General features: G+C 44.2%; 1 protein-coding gene and 2 long non-coding RNA genes across 4 annotated transcripts; 2 read left to right on the top strand and 1 right to left on the bottom strand.

The window, feature by feature from the left end:
• Positions 1-1,868: 1,868 nt before the first annotated feature.
• Positions 1,869-21,659, top strand: PPA2 (inorganic pyrophosphatase 2). Of its 2 annotated transcripts, XM_083456825.1 has the most exons (13): positions 1,881-2,760; positions 5,663-5,727; positions 7,020-7,064; positions 9,328-9,381; positions 9,807-9,926; positions 11,256-11,342; positions 12,315-12,441; positions 14,332-14,459; positions 17,351-17,436; positions 18,887-18,956; positions 20,654-20,693; positions 21,366-21,446; positions 21,481-21,659. In XM_083456825.1, exons 1-12 carry the CDS (start codon positions 2,559-2,561, stop codon positions 21,392-21,394), a joined length of 1,053 nt encoding a protein of 350 aa, XP_083312951.1. In that variant the 5' UTR covers positions 1,881-2,558; the 3' UTR covers positions 21,395-21,446; positions 21,481-21,659. The 2 variants fall into 2 exon arrangements, with proteins under 2 accessions (XP_083312952.1, XP_083312951.1); XM_083456826.1 differs by lacking the exon at positions 21,481-21,659 and having other exon boundaries at positions 1,869-2,760; positions 14,332-16,792; positions 17,245-17,436.
• Positions 5,795-6,687, top strand: LOC310685199. Its single transcript, XR_014515112.1, has 2 exons — positions 5,795-6,195; positions 6,398-6,687. It is a non-coding gene; the product is annotated as an uncharacterized lncRNA (long non-coding RNA).
• Positions 19,181-20,647, bottom strand: LOC310685202. The gene is made up of 2 exons (XR_014515115.1): positions 19,412-20,647; positions 19,181-19,360 (listed from the first exon to the last, which is right to left on the bottom strand). It is a non-coding gene; the product is annotated as an uncharacterized lncRNA (long non-coding RNA).
• Positions 21,660-23,455: the final 1,796 nt, after the last annotated feature.

Genomic DNA, 23,455 nt, shown 5'->3' with positions numbered 1-23,455 from the left:
CTTTTTGTTTTTAAACCATGGACACGGGTAGCGCTGTGGGTTAAACCACAGAGCCTAGGACTTTCTGATCAGAAGGTCAGCGGTTCGAATCCCTGCGACGGGGTGAGCTCCCGTTGCTTGCTCCCTGCTCCTGCCAACCTAGCAGTTCGAAAGCACATCAAAGTGCAAGTAGATAAATAGATACTGCTCCGGCAGGAAGGTAAACAGCGTTTCTGTGCACTTCTCTGGTTCGCCAGAAGTGACTTAGTCATGCTGGCCACATGACTCGGAAGCTGTATGGTGGCTCCCTCGGCCAATAAAGCGAGATGAGCGCCGCAACCCCAGAGTCAGCCACAACTGGACCTAACGGTCAGGGGTCCCTTTACCTTTAATGGCCAGCCACAAAATAAAAACATCCAGACTTAAATCCTAGCATGCAACCTGAAAGCTCACACTTTCAGTCCGCACAGGGAATTGATGGATTGAGCTTGATGGCTTAAACCACTGGCCCACCTGGTCTAGTATCCTGTTCTCATATGAGTCAACCAGATGCCTATAGAAAGTCCAAAAACTGGACCTGACAGCAACAATCCTCTCCAGCAACTTTTTGCTTCATTGATTTGTTATAGGGTCTATGTTTGCATTTAAAATGCTGTGTGGATTATTTTCTCTGCAAACAGGCCTATCTCTCTCACACATATTAGAGCAGATATATAGGCCAAAGGGAGGAGTCGCTGTACTTTTACAAGCTTTTTTGGAAGATGTGAATCCTGATTTGAGGTCAATGGGCTAGATTTGAACTGGCACAACCAGTTCTCTTTTAGCCTTCTGGCTACTCTCCCTTGGTTTTTAAGTTAACAGGATTAAATATTTGTGAATATAAGCTAATTAACATGCACAAATAGACAAAAGGAATTTCCTCCTCTTCCCCTGGAAAGACATTAAACCCATTTGTAATCGGCACAATTGCATGCTTTCTGTCAGATATTATGCTGTCCATTTTCAGCTGCCCCTCTGCACACTGATCTATGTGTTCAGCCTGCAGTAATTAGGAGGTGGCAACATTTTTCTCTGAAAAGCTTCATTTGCAATTTCTGCAGATCAAGGCTGCTATTAAAGAGACAACCACAGAGGACAGTTGGAAAGCTGCCATTTCTATTGAGTTCAGAACCAGACTTAATTTCCTGCAACTATTATTGCTTATACCACTGTTGTACGTTGACGGTGCATTTGTGGCATCCCACAGCTCATTTCAGGATCAGACCATTGATGTTGACGTGTTTTAATCTTTCTTTAAAAACTTGCTAACCTTTTAATTGCCTTTAAATGTTGTTTCTAACTGTTTTTGTTAACAACTGTAATATTCCTTATAAACTGCCTGGAGGTTTTACCAGTGCTTTTTTTCTTTTTTAAAAAAGGTTTAAGGGTACTCTCATTTTGGCTCAATAAAATCACCATTTTATAGTTCAAATCTGGAAAAATAAATACAGTAAATGGACAAAATTACAAAGATTCACAAAATGTTTAGGGGTATGCGTACCCCTGCGTCTCCCCAGAAAAAAACCACTGGGTTTTACTACAGTCAAGCAGTGTATACATTTTGTTAAATGAAAAATATGTTAAGTGCCAGAAAAATCTTAGAAAACAAAAGTAAATCCTATTGACCTTATCCCACCTATCCACAGTGATCAAAATAGCTTATGTTGTAATTAGAAACAAAACTATACAGCAACATATATATTAGGGAATAAACACAGGAAGACTGGGAACTTGCCCACCAGTCTGTCAAACAAATAAGGCTGACTAGAATCCATTATTTTCCATTTACGATGATGAAATTAAGAGAGACAAGGATCCCATGTGTAAATTTTCAAATCCCTCCACGTGCTTTCTTGTCAGCCTGCGGGGGTTTCAATCCTTTGCACACTTTCCTCGGAAGAAGCCCACTGAAAACAACTTACATTCGGAAAGTATTATTGTACCGGAAGTGGATACAACGCTCCGTTTTAATCTGCCCGCGGCTGTATCTGCGAATAGGGTTTTTTTTGTTTGTTTTCAACTCATTTCGCTATTTACTGAGGTTGCTCATACTCGGGAAATGCAGAAAAATAGCACAGTGCAACCCGATCTAACGTTAAATTTTGCACGAATTAAATCGTACTCAAGTTACCAGGGACTTCCTCCTAGGTAAACGTGCTCAGGACGGCAGCAGCCCGTCTCTCTGCATGTTTACTCGAAAGCAAATTCCCTCCGAACTCCATGGGAAATACTGCCATTGAAGAGTCCTGGAAGTGCGGAGCTATGGGGAAGGGACTGGTTTTGCCCTCCTTCAGGCCTCGGGCTAGGCTGCTAAACCAGATCCCCTCCTTGCGGGTTTCCCGCCCCCGCGGGACTACCCACAAGCCCCATTGCCCGGTTTCTGGCTGGCTGCCCGTTTCCTACTGATTAACCGAGAGGTGAAACCAGGCTGCTGGCAAAAGCGGCCGGGCTGCGACTTCAAGGCCGTTTGCTGAGCATGCTCCGAGCTCCACCCGCTGCGCCGCCAGAGGAACTGCGCGGAGAAGCGGAAAGCACGAAGCATGCGTGCGGGGGCTTCCTTGAGTCGGCTGCTGTGGCTGCCTTGGGCGGTTCAGCGCCACCGCTCTTCGTGCAGGAGAGGGACGCCGGCGCGGCTTCTGCAGCCGTGGGTGCTGATCTGCCGCTCGCACGGCGGCCTCATGGCTCAGTACGGCACGGAGCAGCGGGGGCAGCTCCACTCGCCCGATTTCCGCCTTTACTTTAGTAAGTAGCCGCTCGGCAAGACCCGCGTGGGCGGCAGCGGCGACGCTTCCTTCGAACGCGCCGGCGTTCTATGGAACGCTGCGGGAACATTCGCTTGCTTTGATCTTTGTTACATGGCGTTCTAGGGCGGGGCTTCAGCGCCCAGCGAACACCCGCCCCTCTCCCTCCCTTCTCTGATGGGTAGAATTTAAGAGCAATTAAATAATAATATAAGGTTCTAGGGCGGGACTCGGCGTTGTTCCGCCCCCTTCCCCTTTGATTGTACTGTACAGTAGTTCTAAACGCGTGTTGATTTACCAGGCGTCCTAGAGCTGCGTTTAGGAAAGGAATCCTTTCCCGGTGTTGACTGGTTATAATTTAAGTTCATTTGCTGGATCAGATCAGAGGTTAATCTAGTCCGCTGTTGGCGTTTCCTAGTGGGGGAGGGGGCAGTGATTCATTTTCGGGTGCCAACTGGAATCTGCCCTGGCGAGGCTCAAGCTTTACGTTATAATTAAATTACAAAAATCAAAGCCTGATTCAGAATTTGGGTGCGTGGCCTGCCTTGCACTTACAATCACTTTTCTCATGCCGCAGTGACAGGAGACTCCGTTCGTAACTAACGTGTGGATCTGAACAACTGATAACCCCACAAAGTGCAAATAGCAAGCATATCACATACAAGAGTGCAAGTGGTGTAGAGCCAAGGCCACTTGTAAGCATCCTGGAGTGTGTATTGGAGAATAAGGCCATCTGGCTACTAGCCATGTTGGCCCTGCTCTGCTTCTGCAGTTGGAGACAGTACACTTCTGAGTATCAGTTGTTGGGAACTGCAGGAGGAGGGAGCGCTCTTGTGCTCTGGTCCTGCTTACTGGCTCCTCACAGGTGTCTGGTTGGTCACTGAGAATAGGATACTCTACTAGATGGACCATTGGCCTGATCCAACTGTATGCTTATGTGCATCCAAGAATCACACATACACATCAGGCAGATTCTTCCATGATAGCTTAATTCTGAAGCAGCCTGTAGCAGTGGGGTGAAGCAACAGTATGTACAGTACTGGAGATCTTCAGATGGGACCAGCTTTTCCAGTTTGGAAACCATATGTGGACTGCCCATGTCTTTTTCTTCTTTGGCGATCACTCATAGCCGAGTAAGATTGTCTTCCATAAACACGGTTTTAACAATGAGTCCGTAAGTGACTGTGGAGGCCAATTCTGGATCCACATGTCCTTACACAGTGGGGACATTGGTTTCTGGGCGGGATTTGATCACAGCATGGGTTTGCCAAGTGTGCCTTCCTCTTAGCATGTTTCTCCCTTGTGTCCTGCATTCAAGTGTCTTCAAAGCCAAGACACCTTTGGTGAATGCTGTTATCTAACTGGAGCACTCACAGGCCAGTGTTTCCCAGTTGTCAGTGTTGATACTACTTTTTTTTTAGATTTGCCTTGAGACAGTCTTTAAACCTCTTTTGTTGACCACCAGCATTATACTTTCCATTTTTAAGTTCAGAATAGAGTAGTTGCTTTGGAAGACGATCATCAGGCATCCGCACAACATGACCAGTCCAACGAAGTTGATGTTAAAGAATCATTGCTTATACACTGGTGATCTTTGCTTCTTCCAGTAAACTGGTATTAGTTCGCCCATATATGATGTATGTGGATTGCTGTGCATGACGTTTGCACGGGTTTTGCTGAGTATACCTGTGCTAGGAAGTCTTGGCCACAGCTAATAGTTTCCGCTATGCAATGAAAATAGTAGGCCCTGCTTGTAGCTTGGGGCCACTGAGAACAAGAAGTTCTCACCAGTCAAGCTCTTATCTTGGCTTTGTGGGCAAAATCCCCTGGCAAATGCTTGTTATGCAGGTCAGCCCTCTGCATGTTTATTCAGAAGTCAATTCAGTGTGCCCTGCTACTGAGTAGACATAGAACTGAGTTCCTAGGAAGGCACACCTTGAATGCTTACTTTTCTCATCGTTGCAAAGTGTGCCCGGTAAGTGTTGCTGCATTTGCAGAGCAGATGTACAGCAGCCCTCGTGGTTAAAAAGTCCCATGAGAAGACTGGGGGAGCCATCGCTTAGGGATGGAGTACATGAGTTGCGTGCAGAGAGTCCCACATTCAACCACCAACATCTCCATTATGGTATCTCCTCCCTTGTAGAGGTACTATAGACTCGCAAGCAATGTACTATAGACTTGCAAGTACTGTCCCAGTGTTGACCTAGTGACTAGCCTCCCATGAAGGTAGCTTCATACATTTATATGCAAATCTCCTCTATCATCTGATGAAATGAATCTGCATAAGCACACACAGCAGGTTAACCACGGCAGCAACACCTTCCTATATCATGTTAGTGGTACAGTTCTTTGTGATTTACTCACTGTTTGTAAGGAATGATCCATCAAATGGTGACATGTGGGCAAGTTCTAACACTGGTTGCTAGTCAGACAACATAGGATCTGCTGCCCTAAGGTTACCAGATTTTTTTCAGTGAATCTGAGGACACTTTTCAACTTCAATTGATTTTGTACAGGGACATCTGGTAACCTTACGCTACCCTATTATCTAGAAAGTTAATTGAATTAATTGAGTTTTTTATCATTGGTTTCTTAGATCTGAAAATCATAGTGTTGAGGTGGGAGAGGAGACGAGGTTCTAGGTATGCTTGAATGTATATTATTGCTTACTGATTGTAGAGCAGGAAAGCAACCCAGCTGAAAACTAGTTCTCTGCCACGATAACGTGAATTGTTTGTGCTTTGAAGAGGAGGTGGTTAAAACTGTATTGCCAGTATTTTAGCTGAGCAAGCAGAGTTTATAGCTGAATGACTGCAAACTAGTTTTTTGTACCAGTAGAGATACAAGCAATTGTATATACTGCCTGTGTGTTTGTGCTTATAACGTTTTGTTTAATCTTGTAGAGAATTCAAAGGGAAAATACATTTCCCCATTCCATGACATTCCTCTGTTTGCTGGATCAAATGAGGTAATTAACACATGTAACACTCTTTATTTGTTGAAATTGCTGGAAGTTGAGATCTTTTAAGGTAAGAATGAGTCTTTCACTTTTAACCTAACTAGTCCTATAGTCATAACTTTTTATTGTCAGGGGAAAAAATCATTTCAGCCAACGTTTGATTTCATCCACATCTCATTAATTCTGAAATTTTCAGTGACATTTGAGTTGTGATCTTGCACTGGTGGAGGTCAGGAGACCTCGTCAATTGCAATGGCCTGCTTCCTAAAGCAAAATTCACAGCAATGTGTGGGTACCATCCTTCTTCTTTTTTTTGCATTCTGGGTTCTTTTGGCATTATTGGGGCTAACTTGTGCGGTCCACTTGTTACTAAAATCCTCATCCTTGTGGTCATCTGATGTATTTTAAATGTGAGAAGCAAAAGTGAATATTCAGTACACAAATTTGTTACGCCTTAACCGCGTTATAAGCGGGAAGGTAAACGGCGTTCCGTGTGCGGCTCTGGCTCGCCAGAGCAGCGATGTCACGCTGGCCATGTGACCTGGAAGTGTCTCCGGACAGCGCTGGCCCTCGGCCTCTTGAGTGAGATGGGCGCACAACCCTAGAGTCTGTCAAGACTGGCCCGTACGGGCAGGGGTACCTTTACCTTTACCTTTTAACCGCGTTATGTGTTTTTGAGAATGTATATTTTTGTTTTGGGGCAGAAGTAGTCAAAGAAGCACCAAGTCTAGAATTATTTGCAAGAATTGCAGTAATGAGGATGGGACAGTCTGCTGATCCATTATTTATTTTTTTATATAGCATTTTATTTTTACACGAAGAGACCAGGATAGTGCCTTCTATAGCAATCCTCGTGATTACAAATCATTACAAATTCAAAGATCAACACATCTCAGGGATGGGGAACCTCAGGATGCATTCTAGTCAGCCAAAAATTCTCAAGGTTCATGCAAGCAGGAGTGGCCTAAAGGTCATCAGATAGAGAGACCTGGAGGGATGCATTTGGGGTGCAGGTTCCTCACTCATACTGTAGATGAGTTGCTCATTCAACAAATATCCACCACCTTTAAATAACTTTTTTGGGGGGGGGGAGGAAGGTGTTGAATCTAGTTAGCAAAGTCACAGTGCCAGACCTATTCACAGTAATTAGCCAGCAAACTCATAATATTTTTGAACACTCTGGTGCTGAGCTTGACATTCGCATTCGATGGTCACTTTATCACTTGGCCCCGTTTTTTAGACTTGTCTCTTTACGAGTTAGCCTTTTGTATTCACTGATTTTTTTATATTTTCCTGTACAGGATAAGGAGATTCCTGCAAAGAGGTCGAAGAACAGTGAAAGTGAGGTATGATCACAGAGCCCTTTATTGAGATTATTTGCTATACCTAGTTTTGCAGGGGAAGGAGATATGTGTGGGGCTTTTTAAAACCAAAGGCAGCTGTCTGATTGTTCTCTGATGTGTTCAGTTCCTTGCCTTCAATCCATGGTTGAGGAAAATTAGGGTGCAATAATTATGGGCATCAGTAAGAGGATTTTGCTACACTTCTTGTCTCGTATCCACTGTATGGTCTCAACTAAATATTCATACATTTCAGCAAAGCTTGTATTTGTCATTGCCACCACTCCAGATGGAATTTAATTCGTATTTCAGTAGACAAATGTTTCAAGATACAAATGCCATCACTTGAACGTTCTCAGATACCCTTTTTGTGTCTCTTTTAACTGGGCAACTTTTTTAAAATAGTAAATCCGTCTGCCTATAGTAGGGACACCCAACTTCCAAGAGACTGTGATCTACTCACACAATTAAAAACTGGCAGTGATCTACCCCTTTTGGGGGGGTTCAGGTCAAAGTCGTCGAGCTTTTCTTAGGGAGAAAAATCATGTTTTTGTTTTTTTTGGGGGGGAGAACAAGCCTAAGGAATACATGGAAAAAGCTGCTCAACAAGAGATCACTAATGAAACAGTCAGCCTCGCAGCAGGAGCTCTGACTTCTCTTCTAGCGATCTGGAGGACGGGGGGGGGGGAGGGGCTGGATGGATGGAAGAGCTAGCGATTGACTGCAATCTACCAAAACCTCCTGGGGATCAACCAACAGATTGCGATCGACCTAGACATCCATGGCCTATAGCAATATTTTTCTGGAAGATAGCTATACAGTGGTACCTCGGGTTACATACGCTTCAGGTTACAGATGCTTCAAGTTGACTGTGCCATTACAGGCCGGGGTGTGTGTGGCTGTGGTCATGTGTGCTGTTTTTGAACGCTCTTCCACCTAAAAACTCTGCACACATGGGAGAAAGATGGCTCCTCTTCATTCTGAAATGTGCTTCCTAAAGAAGTTTACCAGGCCCACTCTGTCAAATCTGTAAAAACAGCTATGATGTAGTTTTGTGGGACAGCCTTGCATCAGCCATTTTGCCTACAGCAATCATGAAGGACCATCCAAAGTTTCAGATTCCCCAGTGTTAAGTAGGACTGCCCATGAACTGATGACTTTTTTCTGGAACTTCATTCTGCTATCAAGAACTTTGTGGATTAATTTGCCATGCTGGTCATCTAGTTTATCTTCACAGGCGTGGGCAGAGATGCTCACCTGAACTCCGGCTGGTCTCATCACTGATGTTAATGGTACGTAGAGAGGGAGGGGGAAAGTGTTGTGAGATGTTGGTGTGGTGCAAACATACCAGCAGGAGCACCAGACTAGCTTTCCCAGTATGTCTGCACCACATGACCCTCACAGCTGCCTCTTCCCCTCTACCTCTCCATAAACAGCCATGACACTACCAACCAGAGGTATAAATCTATGCAATCATCAGAATCGCTGTATTTGACCAAGCAGTTTCTTCCACTGATGCCCCATGCAAACAACTCAGATCTGCCTGTCACTTTCATCCTATAAGGCAATCTTCATGGTCTATGGCTGATGTTTGCCAGATGTAAACATCCCCTAAAATTAAACAATTTATTAGTTTACACCACACTTTGTCTATAGATGTCTATAGATGTCTATAGATGTCTATAGATGTTTCACAGAGCCCATGGAAATACTGATAACCAAGGTTCTACCTAAAACTACAGTGGTACCTCAGGTTAAGTACTTAATTCGTTCCGGAGGTCCGTTCTTAACCTGAAACTGTTCTTAACCGGAAGCACCACTTTAGCTAATGGGGCCTCCTGCTGCCGCCGCACTGCTGGAGCACGATTTCTGTTCTCATCTTGAAGTTCTTAACCTGAGGTAATATTTCTGGGTTAGCGGAGTCTGTAACCTGAAGCGTATGTAACCTGAAGCATATGTAACCCGAGGTACCACTGTATTGTAATATTGTATAGTGTGAATGTGGTCTTTGTTCGGAGGTGGGCCGTATTTGCCAATGGGCTGCTCTAACCATGTTTAGGAAGGGGAGGGACTGTGATGAGCAAGCATGAAGTCTTGAGGCTGACTCCCAGCTGGCCAGCCATTGCCAGCAGAGAGCTAGCACTGTGTTTCCTTTGAAGAGTATGATAATAACCATGGTTGCTCTGTGCTCATTCTCTGTAGATTTGTGTCTGTTTCCCATTAATTTCTTAGTTGTTCCTTCCCACCCGCTTTTACTTCTTCTCTTAAGGTTGTACTTAACATGGTTGTAGAAGTGCCTCGCTGGACGAATGCTAAAATGGAGGTAACATGGACAGCAGCTTGCAAAAAAAGTAATATAAGTGGAACTTGGCAAAAGTTTGTGGCAGTGCATCTTCAGGCCCGAAAAGGATACTTTTGATGAGAGTATAAGATATATAAGTTGTCAATGGCTTGAACACACCACAAACAGCATTTTATATAAAGCATCCCTTAAATGGAAAGATGCATTTAATATCACTTGGCCTGGCATGTCAAGGGAATTCCTTAACCCACCCCAATATTTTTATCACCATAAACAAATATGTTCAATGTACTGTTTCCCTCACTTTGGGAGGTAGGGAAAATATATAAAGCTTGACACTTTGTTGTGTTGTATGCTATGGGGATAATCAGTTGAATCATTTTACAGTAATCCTCCTTTCCCCTTCCTTCCCAAATCTCTCCTCTCGATTTTGCAACATGTTCCAGATTGCCACAAAGGAGCCATTGAATCCCATTAAGCAAGATGTAAAGCAGGGCAAGCTGCGATACGTGGCAAATATCTTTCCCCATAAGGGCTATATTTGGAATTATGGGGCCTTCCCTCAGGTAATGTGGTTCCCCTCCTCTCTCTGTGTGAAAGTTTTCTGTCGTCTCAGTAAAGTCTAGTCATAAATCTTGTAATTTTTTATGAATGCAAAGTGGTTGCATGGAAAACAAAGGTGTTCAGGAGCCTTGTGCATTGGCTAAAGGGCTGGGGAGACATTATGTAACAATATTTGCCCATTAGTTTTGAGAAGTATTTAAAAGCAGAATGTGTTCCTGGGAAAATAGTCATGCAGGCTCATAGTGATCTGATTCATGTAGAGTTGGATGGAGCCACAAGGGTCATCAGTGAAGGAGTCTTTTGCCCAACATGGGCCTTAAACTCACAACTCTTCAGATTAAGAGACTCTCATACTACTAAACCATGGTTTATTAAACTATGGTTTACTAAATCATGGCTTAGCATCATGTGTGAACCCGGTCCAGTATCTTAACTATGGTTTATCGACTATGGTTAAAGGTTGCCCATTAACCAACGTTTGTAGCCGATTTATAAAACTTAGGTTACATTATCCTCATCTTAGCATTTTGTGTGAGACTGGACCTCCTCCTCAATTACGGTTAAGGAGTTGTCATGTCCCCAAAGCTATCGATCCACATCAAAGAGTGATTTTCCTGGCTTTTCCTCCTTTAATGGGTGAACCTAATAAACCAAGATTTAAGTAATTGTCTGCCAGATGTTTCAGTTTTAACTATACTCTATTGGTTATCCTTAATAATGGTTAACATGAACCATGGCTTAATGTTATGTGTGAACCAGGCTAATGTCCAGGGGTTGTTCTGCACAATGCATTTATGTTATATTCAAAACTTTGGGCAGATGGTGAATAGCATCAAAGTGGAGGAGGGACAACTGCTGGCGTATTGTGCATTATATGGATCTGTTCCTTAGCACTGATATTTCATTCATTATATTTTGCCCAGGACTTTATGTCAACCCCCCCCCCCCATCCTGATTATAGCTTCACAATACCTTATAAGAGAGGGTTGTTACTTTTCTACAGCAGAGTGAAGATTTGACCCAGATCTCTACCCTAGCCAAACACCCTGTAACATGTGCCCCTCACCCCCAGAAATTGTTGGAATCGAACTACTACCATACCTGACACGTGGAGCCACACATCATCCAGAGGGCCACAGGTTCCCCTGCATTATTTGTTGGTGACACCCATATGCCATGGTCTCAAGGGAAATGAGAGTCACTATTAAACCTAGTCCACGCAAGAAGCATGGTTCTTTATTTTTGGAATCTTTGTAACCGGTACAGACCAGTAATAAGGCAGATGTTGATCACCAGAGCTGAAATGTGAGTTCTTTCCTTGCTTTCAACAGACTTGGGAAGATCCCAATCACAAAGATGATAGCACAGGATGCTGTGGTGACAACGATCCCATTGACGTCTGCGAAATTGGTTCCCAGGTCTGTGTTAATTACTTGCTCTAGATTTTAATCTAATGTTCCAGCCATTTATTTTCTATTATGAAGTAGGAGAATAGGCCGCAGCAGTCCAACTGGGAGATAGGGATCAAAACTTTAGTTTAGACCCGTGGTAAATCTAAAGGGATCCCTGACCGTTAGGGCCAGTCGTGGCCGACTTTGGGGTTGCGGCGCTCATCTCGCTTTACTGGCTGAGGGAGCCAGCATATAGCTTCTGGGTCATGTGGTCAGCATGACCAAGCCACTTCTGGCAAACCAGAGCAGTACATGGAAACACTGTTTACCTTCCCGCCAGAGCGGTACCTATTTATCTACTTGCACTTTGACATGCTTTCGAACGGCTAGGTTGGCAGGAGCAGGGACTGAGCAGTGGGAGCTCACCTCTTCGTGGGGATTCGAACCGCCAACCTTCTGATCGGCAAGCTCTAGGCTCAGTGGTTTAGACCACAGTGCCACCTGCATCCCGTGGTACCTGCAACCAAATATTGCAGAGTTTCATTTTACCTGTACAGGGTTCTAGCCAGCTAGCTGTAAACTAGCTGTGAAAGCTCAAAGAAGTCCGACAAGACATTTTCCTTTATCCCTCCTCTTTTCCATTTTTCCATTCCGGATGACGCTTCATGCTCTGTTTCCACTAAGCATCTGCAATGAATAGGTGGTGTTTGTTTGTTTTATTGCACTTCTGCAAACCTTGGGGTTCCCTCAGCACCCTAATACTTCCCTCAACCCCATTTTAGCTCTAATATTGTTGGTACTCACCACCTGAGTTTGCTATTAGAGGGAGCGATGCTCAGACCTTGGGAGATGAAACAATACCACTGATGCGGTAGAAGCAGGCTAGAAAATTAACACGCCTAGGAAAGAAACTAGGACATAGCTGAAAAAAACAATTGTGGAGTCTTTCTTCTTTGCAGTACTTTTCTAATTCAGAAGCTCGTTTTCTGTCCTTTTAAGGTTCGAATGTTCGGTGAGGTGGTCCCAGTGAAGGTCCTTGGAATTCTTGGTCTTATTGATGAAGGAGAAACTGACTGGAAGGTCCTTGCTCTCAGTGTGGATGACCCAGAATCACAGAAGATTCATAGTAAGCATTTTTAACCTCCCTGTTAAATCACCCATTGCACCTAATCTACAAACATCCTGTGTTTTCACTGTCACTGTTAGGAACCTTGAGAGTTGTGAGGCTCTATGGAGCATTGAAGATTGCAAGCAGAACTTTCTCTGCTTGCCCACCAAGCTACAATTTGTGGTGTTTTGGGTCAAAGCCATCGTAGCTAAAGAGGTTAAAAATTGGCTTGAGTTTGTGTTTATTAGATCTGAGTTGCTTTGTGACATGTGAAGGCATTTGAATTCGTAACATAGAATTCCTAACCAATCTTTTAATGACTCCAGTATCTATACTCTTTCCAGTATCTATAATACCCATCATTATTGTTACTACGTTGACGTTTGGTATCTTAAAAAGTAAGATAATTTATTATGGCATAAGTTTTCATGGACTGGGGTCCACTTCTTCAGATGGACGAAGCGTTAGCCTGAGTTACGTGTGGATGCAGGTGAGAATTGTAAACAGAACTGAAAATCGGAGGGAAATGAAACGTTTAAAGTACGCACAGTGATAATTGCAATATTAACAGCTGCCATTTTTATTTGGAAAATGTATCTTTATTCTTTTCAACCTGAAAGCAACTTCCTCCAAGTTTTTAAGGGACTCCAGTTGGTCCACCAGTTACGACATTTCATGGACAGGGATGACTTGGCCCCTGAACTTCATGCTCTGGATTATTGCAATGTGGTCTATGTGGGGCTTCCCTTGTAGACTATTCGGGAACGTCAATGGGTCCAGAATGCAGCAGGAAGATTTCGGATGGGTTTCTATCTAGATCTCACATAACCCTTATTTTAAAAACAGCTACACTGGTTGCCAGTTCATTTTGGGCCCAATTCAAGATGCTCTTGTTAGTGTTTAAAGCCCTAAATGACTTAGGCCTGTCTGAAAGGCCTTCTCGAGGGACCATCTTGATAGTTCTTGTACCTTCTGAGGCCTGGGGATGGGTGGCTTGGGAGAGGGCCTTCTGAATGGCAGTCCCAAGTTGTGGAACTCCCTCAGAGGTGTGTTTGGCACCTTTATTGTACATCTTCTGGTGAATGCTGAAGACACACCGCTTTACCCTGGCTTTTTGACACTTGAGGTGTGTATATTGTTAGAGCCCACCTGGTTTTGTGTTCACAAGTTGTTTTGAACTGTGCTTTAATGTTTTAACCTTCTCTGGGACCTATATTATTGCTCTTAGTGTTCAGTTCTCAGGGTTTTTTTCAGGTGCGAAACCAGAACCATTAACGTACTGTATTGGTTCTCCACAGATAGTGTTTAAATATGTTGAGCAGCAAGGAAGATTTATGAATGCATTGGAGTGAATTTGAATAAACATTCAATATTGAGCAGCTTGAAACATGTGTGAGCTCCCTTCCCCCCCGCTGCAAAACATTGCAAATGCCTTTATATGGTCTGAAGTGGTGCTTCCTGTAAATGTTTAGAAGATGTCATTAAAAACATATGTCCTCTTCCCACAGGCTTTCTCCCCCTGAATGCGTGCTGCAAATTGGGTGTGTTAGCTTTGCTAGAAAAAGAAAAAGGGAGAGGGGAAATGGCCACACGCGCATGTGGAGACACACACATGCACACAAAGTAGTTATGTACAAATCATTTCTCTTGGTGTCAGTCCCTGTAGAGTTGGGAACTGGCATTCAGTTGCTCAAGGCTGCTTTCATGCGTTCATCAGAAACATGCGCCAGTTCACATTAGTGATCCAAATAGCCCGGCGTTGCCTACTTTGACTGGCACCACCTCTCCAAGATCTCGTTGGGGTTGAGGGGGTAGGGAAGGAGCCCAAAAACATCCTGAACACCTCTCCCCCTGTTATGCGCTATTTTGTGCATAAGTATAGATACCTGTTTTTCTAACCCTTTGCAGATATTGATGATGTCCGGAAGTTCAAGCCAGGTTATCTTGAAGCTACGGTTGACTGGTTCAGATTATATAAAGTTCCCGACAGGAAACCAGAAAATCAGTTTGCTTTTAATGGCACTTTTAAAGACAAGGTGAGGTACTTGCTTGTGAAAGATGACAGATTTGCTAATGGTTCTCGTTGAAATTGTACTTTTTGGAATAAAACTTTCAGAAGAGTTCTGGAATCTCATGCAAAAAAAGGGGTGGGACTCTCCAAATAGAGTAAACTTTTATTTGTGTTAAAAATGTACACCTGATATTTCACCTTTATGGTTCCATGTTCAGCTATGGAACAAGAAATATTGAGCCTCACCATGTAGGACTAAAGCAGAAGTAGTTAACACACAGGGTGCGGGCCAAATCTGGCCAGCCAAACCACAAGAAGTGACCCTCCAGCCCTTTCCCTCTCTCCAGTTTTATCACTCCATTTTGCCAGATAATAAATCTCCCTGTCTGTCTTGTTGAGGGTGATTTTTTTTATTTTATAAAAGAGCTCTTTATCTCCCTATGGAGGATCTCTGAAAAACGTTCTGAGTGATCTTTCGTCTCTGATCTCGGCACTCATCGCCACAAGCACTGAGATCTGAGATAAGCCCCTCTACATCTTCTGTAAGAGTACAAGACAGTGTTTTCTTCCTCTCCAGTGCTGGCGTGTGGGGAGGGTTCAAACCCTGCCTTTTTCAACAGATCCATTGATGGCGATGGGAAGGCTACCAATGCTGACTTTGACTATGTGCATGTGTGCAAATGTCTTTGTATTTGTGTTCATACGCAGGCGTGTAGGTCAAAGGGATGGAACAACTCGCCTTCGAGGAGATTACTTGATACTTTTTAGTTTAGGGGGAAAGGCAAGCAAGGCGAGGAACATAATAGAGATGGCATGGAGAACGTGGAGAAGGCTTTCCCGCCTCTTTCATAATCCTTGAGCTCAGGGACATTCAGTGAAGCTGAAAGCTGGAAGATTTGGGACAGATAAAAAGAAAGGACTATTGAACTTGCTCCCACAGGAGACAGTGATGGCTGCTATCTTAGAGGAGGACACAAATTCTTGGAGAAGATGGCCTCTACCCATGATGGCCATGCTGTGCCTCCACAGTTGGAGGAAGCAGTGCTTCTGAGCACCAGTTGCTGGAAGCTGCAGGAGTCCTGCATGTAGCTTTCCCACAAGCCCCTGGGTGGCCACTGTGAGAACAGGGTGCTGAAATAAATGGGCCATTGGCTTGATGCAGCTGGCCCTTGTGGTCAGCAGTTGTCAGGGTTATAAGCAGATGTCAGGGAACTGCCAGAGGCGAGGAATAGAAGGGCAGTTGTATTACAGGGAGCCCCCGAAAATCTTGCAAAGCAGTTCCCTTCCGGGGAGGAGAAAAGCCCCACCTCTAGTGGGGAAGAGGTACAAGGACCAGAGGATGCTGGTGGGAGCCTTAACACCACTCCTGGACAAGCCAGGCAGGAGGGAAACACACCCTTGCCATCGGCCGTACTACACAGTAGCCTAAGGCGCAAAGAGGGAAGGAGAAGGTTGGGGGTAACGAAACCCTTATGTTGGGGGAGGTCCAAAAAAAGACCACTCCCGGATTCTGCTAGCGATTGAGCCAGACATGAGCTTTGGAGCTCTTCACTGTAAATAGTTTGCACCAAAATAAAACCCGTAAAACACAGGTTTGGAGTCCTGTCTTGTTACTCTCGAGCAACTGCAACAGCCATCTGACAGCAGATTTTGAAAGATTGTGACAACAGCAATAAGAAAGAGATCCAGTTAGTCTTGTAGACAATTCTGCTGCTGTAACTTAGGATGTTTTGGAAGAAAACCCACCTTGTCTTCCCAGTGCCTGCGACTTCCAAATAATTACATGGTCGTTTGAAAGCTCCCCTCTCCCGAAGTGCATTGTTGTAAGCTCATTGACGGTCTGCAATGTTCTCCCTCTTTGAGGTTGAGGGAAGCTCCCAAGTCTCAGTTATATTCTCAGACTGACCTTAATTAGACACTTTCCAACTGTTTCACTGAGGTCCAGGGAGGGCCGTTGCCCAAACAGCTGGCGTTTAAAAAATTAAGCATCTGCTGAAAAGCTTTGCCTAGAGCAGAGCCAAGGCATGAACTGAATTATTTCACTCTCTGTTTGAACTGGCTTGGAGAGGCTTCACAAAACGGTTCTGGGAATGCTAAGAGGGGTTAGTCTTTCCCCAAATATGGCTTAGTTCCCATGGCCTGCATGAAGCATAGCTGTGCTCAGGCCATTGCATTCTTATGAAATGCGCATTCTCATTCCTGGTGTGTCTCCCCCCTCCTCCCACTTTTTTGGGAGCAGATCAGTGTTTTTTTGGAAGTTTCCACAATGTTTGGTCTGAATTGGGGGAGGTTATTTTTAGAATGGAAGTGGCTTAGCAAATGTATTGGGACCTTCCAAGCTCTTGTTCAGTCTGTACAGTGGTGCCCCTCAAGACGAATGCCTCGCAAGACGGAAAACCCGCTACACGAAAGGGTTTTCCGTTTTGGAGGTGCTTCGCAAAACGAATTTGCTATGGGCTTGCTTCGCAAGACGAAAATGTCTTGCGATTCCTGGGGTTCCCCCCCCCCTTTTCCCCAAGCCCCTAAGCCACTTAACAGCTGATCTAAGCCTCTTATCAGCTGATCTAAGCCGCTAATAGCCTTTTAGCAGCTAATCCACTAATCCCTTAAGCCTTTAATAGCCGCTAATAGCCTTTTAGCAGCTAATCCGCTAATCCCTTAAGCCTTAAAAAGCCGTTTTTAGCCCTTAAACTGCCAATAGCGCTAATAGCGCTACTCCGCTAATGGGCTTGCTTCGCAAGACGAAAAAAACCGCAAGACGAAGAGACTCGCGGAACGGATTCTTTTCGTCTTGCGAGGCACCATTGTAGTCTTAAGTGTTCTCTGAGTTCCAGTTTTGTTTTGCAAATCATACAATGTAACATTGATTTTAAAGAGGGGGTGGAATCACAGCTCATTGTCATTTTTTAAAAACAGGCATTTGCTTTTGAAATCATTCAATCCACCCATGAGTACTGGAAGGCTTTGCTTCACAAAAAGGCTGATGGAGGCGCCATAAAATGGTAAGTATTCACTTGGCACATGGATCTATTGAAATCCAGTGTGAATTAATGCAAAATTGACATGGGTGGCTTTTATTACAGTGGTTGCCTTTCTGTTCCTGAAGATCACTTCTGCGTACTGCCTTTGTTGGCAATTTCACTTAAATAAAATAATTAAGTCACAACCGCACGAGCCCCGCAGATTATTCAGTAATTAAACCGTAGTAACGGCTCAAAAATAAATTGGCCTGTAATCTCCCACTTGTAATTTTGCTCACAAAAAAGGAGAGAGGAAAACCTTGGCTTTTGCTTGAGGATATATTGAGTTCCTTGACTTTGCTCATTCTAGGGCCTCATCTGCACCAGACGTTTAAAGCACTATGATGCTGCTTTTAGCAGCCATGGCTTTTCCCAAAGAATGCTGGGAACTGTAGTTTGTTAAGAGTGCTGAGAGTTGTTAGGAGGCTCCTATTCCCCTCACAATTCCCAGAGTTCCCTGGGAAGCGGGGTTAATTGTTAAATCCAGGTTGAATCCTGACAAGACAGAAGTACTGTTTTGGGGGGACAGGAGGCAGGCAGGTGTGGAGGACTCCCTGGTCCTGAATGGGGTAACTGTGCCTCTGAAGGACCAGGTGCACAGCCTGGGAGTCATTCTGGACTCACAGTTGTCCATGGAGGCACAGGTCCAGGGCAGCTGTCTTCCAGCTCCATCTGGTACGCAGGCTGAGACCCTACCTGCCCCTGGACTGTCTCGCCAGAGTGGTGCATGCTCTAGTTATCTCTTACTTGGACTACAGCAACACGCTCTACATGGGGCTACATTTGAAGGTGACCCGGAAACTACAACTAATCCAGAATGCGGCAACTAGACTGGTGACTGAGAGCGGCCACTGAGACCATATAACACTGGTCTTGAAAGACCTATACTGGCTCCCAGTACATTTCCGAGCACAATTCAAAGTGTTGGTGCTGACCTTTAAAGCCCTAAACTGCCTCGGTCCTGTATACCTGAAGGAGCATCTCCACCCCCATCGTTCTGCCCGGACACTGAGTTCCAGCGCCGAGGGCCTTCTGGTGGTTCCCTCACTGTGAGAAGTGAGGGAACCAGGCAGAGGGCCTTCTCGGTAGTGGCACCCGCCCTGTGAAACGCCCTCCCACCAGATGTCAAAGAGAAAAACCACTACCAGACTTTTAGAAGACATCTGAAGGCAGCCCTGTTTAGGGAAGCTTTTATGTTTAATAGGTTATTGTATTTTAATATTCTGTTGGAAGCTGCCCAGGGTGGCTGGGGAAACCCATCCAGATGGGCGGGGTATAAATAATAAATTGTTGTTGTTGCTGTTGTTGTTGTTGCTGTTGTTATAAACTACTCTGGGTAACACCAGCTTCTTATGTTCCTTCCTGTTCACGTTTTCTGTCATAGCACTTGACAGTCATGCCCCAGTTGTTGGTAATTCTGTTCTGTTTTCAGCACCAACACCCAGCTGGATACCAGTCCGTATTGCTGCAATGAAGAGGAAGTGCAAGCTATTGTGCAGTCTGTAAGGGAATTTTTTTACATCCCGATTCTTAAATGTATGTCATTAATTGAAGCATAAAATTTCCAAATGTGCCACGAGGTGTAAAACAAAGGAAAGACCTGACTTGAAAATTAAATGGAGAACACAGGTAGGGGGTTTGGGTGTGATGGAGGGAACGGGGGACCAGGAATCTAGGTGGCAAGGGGTAAAAATATTTCGCAGCTTTAAGTACTGTTTTTTCCCCCTACCATTTCTCAATCGGAGTAATTCCATTACCAGTCTTCTCAATGCAGTGAATGCATTTCTCTCTTTACTTATTTCTCTGAAAGCTCCATAATGCTTGATTTTCTATCTCACTAATACTCAATAATAGCAAAGTGGGCCATTTGTATCTCACCTACTCGGTGTGCTGGCTTTGATTTGCCCTGTTGTCATGTGCTACTAGCACTTAAAGCTCATTGGAGTCAGCAGTATACTCTTAATCACGGGACGCGGGTGGCGCTGCGGGTTAAACCACAGAGCCTAGGACTTGCCGATCAGAAGGCCGGCGGTTCGAATCCCCGCGACTGGGTGAGCTCCCGTTGCTCGGTCCCTGCTCCTGCCAACCTAGCAGTTCGAAAGCATGTCAAATTGCAAGTAGATAAATAGGTACAGCTCCGGCGGGAAGGTAAACGGCGTTTCCATGCGCTGCTCTGGTTTGCCAGAAGCGGCTTAGTCATGCTGGCCACATGACCCAGAAGCTGTACTCCAGCTCCCTCGGCCAATAAAGCGAGATGAGCACCGCAACCCCAGAGTCGGGCACGACTGGACCTAATGGTCAGGGGTCTCTTTACCTTACTCTTAATCGCAAAGAGCATACTTTATTGCCTTGTGTAATTCAATGTATCTTGCAGGAAAAGATAAAAGTGTGTGTGTGTGTGTGTGTGTGTGTGTGTGTGTGTGTGTGTGTGTTAGAATGAGAGAATTATTTAAAATATTATTTTCTGTCCATCCACATGTTTCCATTTTCTTTTGTAAGAACACAAAAACTTAAGCAAAGGAGCTAAAAATATCAGAGCCTGCTTTTATCCTAAAAATGAAGCCTCGCATTCTGATCTGTTTATAAATGGGCTTTGCCAGCTGCAATGATTGCATCAGTTACGTGGAGAGTTTTCCGCCGCCCCCAGGAGTGTTCCCAGCTATTTAGCCAGCTGATTTTTAACTATTAATGTGCCAAAGGGCCCAGTTTGTAAACTGAGTCATGGCAGTTGCACAGATGCAGCCCGTACAAGGAAGCTTCTGTTTTCTACGAAGAATCTAATCCAAGCTTTCAGAGACTCGTCTTCCCCCACTTTTGATTACAGCAGCAAGCATAGTGCATGTTCAGAATGTACAGCGCATGCTTTAAATGTGCTGTGAAAGTATGGTGCCTTTCAGTGCAACCTTTTTATGAAATGAAATGTATGCTTGTTTGTTTTTGTTTTGTTTTTAAATCCCTACTCAAAGTCAGCCCCTTTTTGTGTGTGCGTGAGCCCTTCAGCTCAGCTTCCATATTGCTACACCCTTCTGCAATTAACCCTAAGTGTATGTAACTGAATTAATTGCATGTTCTCCCTTTGTTGACTGCTGCCTCCCCTTCCCTAGTTTCCCCTAGTGTCAAATTTTTGATTTATAAGCTTATTGGATCGCATTGCACGTTGGTGATGCAAAGTAAATACAACTTACTGTTCTTTCTGTAGGTTCCATCCCCCACAGAAGACTATCCTGTTTCCAAAGAAGGTAAGACTCATTTTTCTAGGCGTCTTCATCCCACAGCTGAAGCCTGCCTATCAGCCACACATGTGATAATTTACACTCCTTGTTCAATGTCACATACAGTTTTGTTCTAGTTGAAAACAATATGATTGTGAAATGGTGTCCTGTGGTCCTATTTTCTGTGACCAGTCTTGAGCAAGTAGGATACCCCCCATCCCCCAAAACACTGGAATGATGGCATGAGATGTTTGCACACCACCTCTAGAACTGGAATTCTTCTTAAAGGAAATTCAAAATATATTGTAGTAGGTTTTATGCAACTTAACATATATTATTATACCAGCGTCTTTGCTCCTTCTTGCTACTTGTAAGCATTGGTAACTGCTGGACATCTGTTAAGCATAAATATTTAGCCGATCTGTGAGATCAGGTTGGCACAAACTTGGGGGGCATCTGCTAGAAATTAAAAACATGTCTGTTTCCCTGCCCCTTTCATGCTTGTTCCTGATGTTATGCTTTATGTTCTTAACATTTTCTAAGTTGCTTAGAGAAACTTTCTTCAGCAAGCAATTTATAAACTGAACGAATGATTATATATTGATTCATACACAGACAGCAGTGGTCTGTGTTTGAGTATTCTGTCCTTTTAAGGGACAGTCTAGTAATGAATAATATTTGTTCTGTTTTTTCTTTTAGTTGATAAGTGGCATTTTCTCAGGCAGTGATCATGAGCGTTCCCTGAAGTCAGTCTGTGCCATCTATCTACATCTATCTATCATCTATCTATCTATCTATCTATCTATCATCTATCTTCTTTACACACATTCATTTACTCTCTCTCTCTCTCTCTCTCTCACACACACACACACACACACTTACTTTTTTTGAAAATATGCAAGAGAATATATCACCAAATGGATTCTAAAGATACAAGTCTACATGTGCTGTGCAAATTTCTATCATGTAAATAAAAGCAGTGATTTTGCATTCTCTTTGTGGTATTGTGTGTGTGTGTGCGTAAAATTTTAGATTGTTACCTAAAATATACTTTTAACCAAGTCTACCATTAGGTAATACAGTGGTGCCTCGCAAGACGAAAAGAATCTGTTCCGTGAGTCTCTTCGTCTAGCAGTTTTTTCGTCTTGCGAAGCAAGCCCATTAGCGGATTAGCGCTATTAGCGGTTTAGCAGCTATTAGTGGCTATTAAAGGCTTAAGGGATTAGCGGATTAGCTGCTAAAAGGCTATTAGCAGCTTAGTGCCTTAGAAAAAGGGGGTGGGGAGCGAAAAAACAACCCCAGGAATCGCAATACATTTTCGTCTTGCGAAGCAAGCCCATAGCAAATTCGTCCTGCGAAGCACCTCCAAAACGGAAAACCCTTTCGTCTAGCGGGTTTTCCGTCTTGCGAGGCATTCGTCTTGCGGGGCACCACTGTAACTGCAACCTCCCTATGTGTGCTTTACAAAGAGATTGTGTTTCTGCCTTGCCCCACTTTTATTTTATTTTTTAGACAGAGCAGTTAGGACTATCGACAGACATCGCCTTCTCTGAGCCTTCGTTCACCATCCATGCCCCCCCCCCAAGCAGTTGTACCCAAATGCGCTGGCGTAAATAACTCTGAAACAGCCCTGTCACAAATTTTGCACTTTGGTACAGGCAACTCCTGTTTTAAGCGCGACCGATTTGTGCGCAATTACGCACACAGCGCCGAACCCAGAAGTGACCCGAAAATGTCATAAAGATGTCCCTAAAAGAGTGGGGTGGGGGCAGGGCAGAACAGGGTGTTTTCAGTCTTTTTCAGTGGGTTTCCGATTTCACGCAAGTGCGCAGTGACCCGGAATGTACCTCTCCCCACACGCAAACGGGGAGTTGTCTGCAATTTAAAATTTTAGTTTCGTTTCAAAAATGGCATAAAAATGTGTTTTTATTCCTTGTGAATGTTTAGCTACGCAGGTGAAAAAGAACGAGTGTGGTGTAATAAAGAGTGTTGGACTTGGACCTGGGAGGCCATGGTTGAGTAAGGAATCGAACCCTGATGCTCACTGGGTGAATTTGAGCCAGTCACTGTCTCTCAGCCTGACCCTAAATCGCAGGGTTGTTCTGAGGATAAAAATGGGGAGGCATGTACCCCACCTTGAGCTGGGGGGGGGGGAAGCTAGAATATAAATATGTTCAAAGTAAAGGGCACTCTCCAGTCAAAAGCATTTTAAAACCACTGATTTGAAAGGAAGTGTTGGACATGTTCTTAAATCATAGAATCATAGAATCATAGAGTTGGAAGAGACCACAAGGGCCATTGAGTCCAACCCCCTGCCAAGCAGGAAACACCATCAGAGCACTCCTGACATATGGTTGTCAAGCCTCTGCTTAAAGACCTCCAAAGAAGGAGACTCCACCACACTCCTTGGCAGCAAATTCCACTGTCGAACAGCTCTTACTGTCAGGAAGTTCTTCCTATTTCCATTGGAAGTTCTTCCTATTTCCATTGGAATTGATGTGCCACAGCAGAGCTACATATGGCCTATCAGATATCTTTTCTTACTTAATGCAAACAATTAAAACAATTGTGCATTCCTGACTGCCCAATTGACTTTGATTTTGTTTACGTAGCCTGTAGTTAAAAAGTAAGTTCTTATAAAGATTTGTGGTTCAGTTTAGGTCAGAGTATGCACCTAATAAATACTTGCTCTAAGAAGGGCTTCATTGACCACCAGTGCTTGGGTGGTCCTGACCGAAGTGAATGGAATGTGTTCTACATTAAATCAACAATAAAGTCAGCCGGACGTC

This window comes from Podarcis tiliguerta (assembly GCF_965153285.1).
Source record: "Podarcis tiliguerta genome assembly, chromosome: 9".
Taxonomy (NCBI): domain Eukaryota; kingdom Metazoa; phylum Chordata; class Lepidosauria; order Squamata; family Lacertidae; genus Podarcis; species Podarcis tiliguerta.
Note: the sequence above shows the minus strand (reverse complement) of the source record. Positions and strands in the feature narration are given on the sequence as shown.

Excerpts from the sequence above, each read along its gene's own strand:
- PPA2 (XM_083456825.1), top strand. The coding sequence starts at position 2,559 with ATGCGTGCGGGGGCTTCCTTGAGTCGGCTGCTGTGGCTGCCTTGGGCG. Across the intron at positions 12,442-14,331 it reads AGAATCACAGAAGATTCATA|ATATTGATGATGTCCGGAAG; the intron begins GTAAGCATTTTT and ends AACCCTTTGCAG. Across the intron at positions 18,957-20,653 it reads TGCAAGCTATTGTGCAGTCT|GTTCCATCCCCCACAGAAGA; the intron begins GTAAGGGAATTT and ends TTCTTTCTGTAG.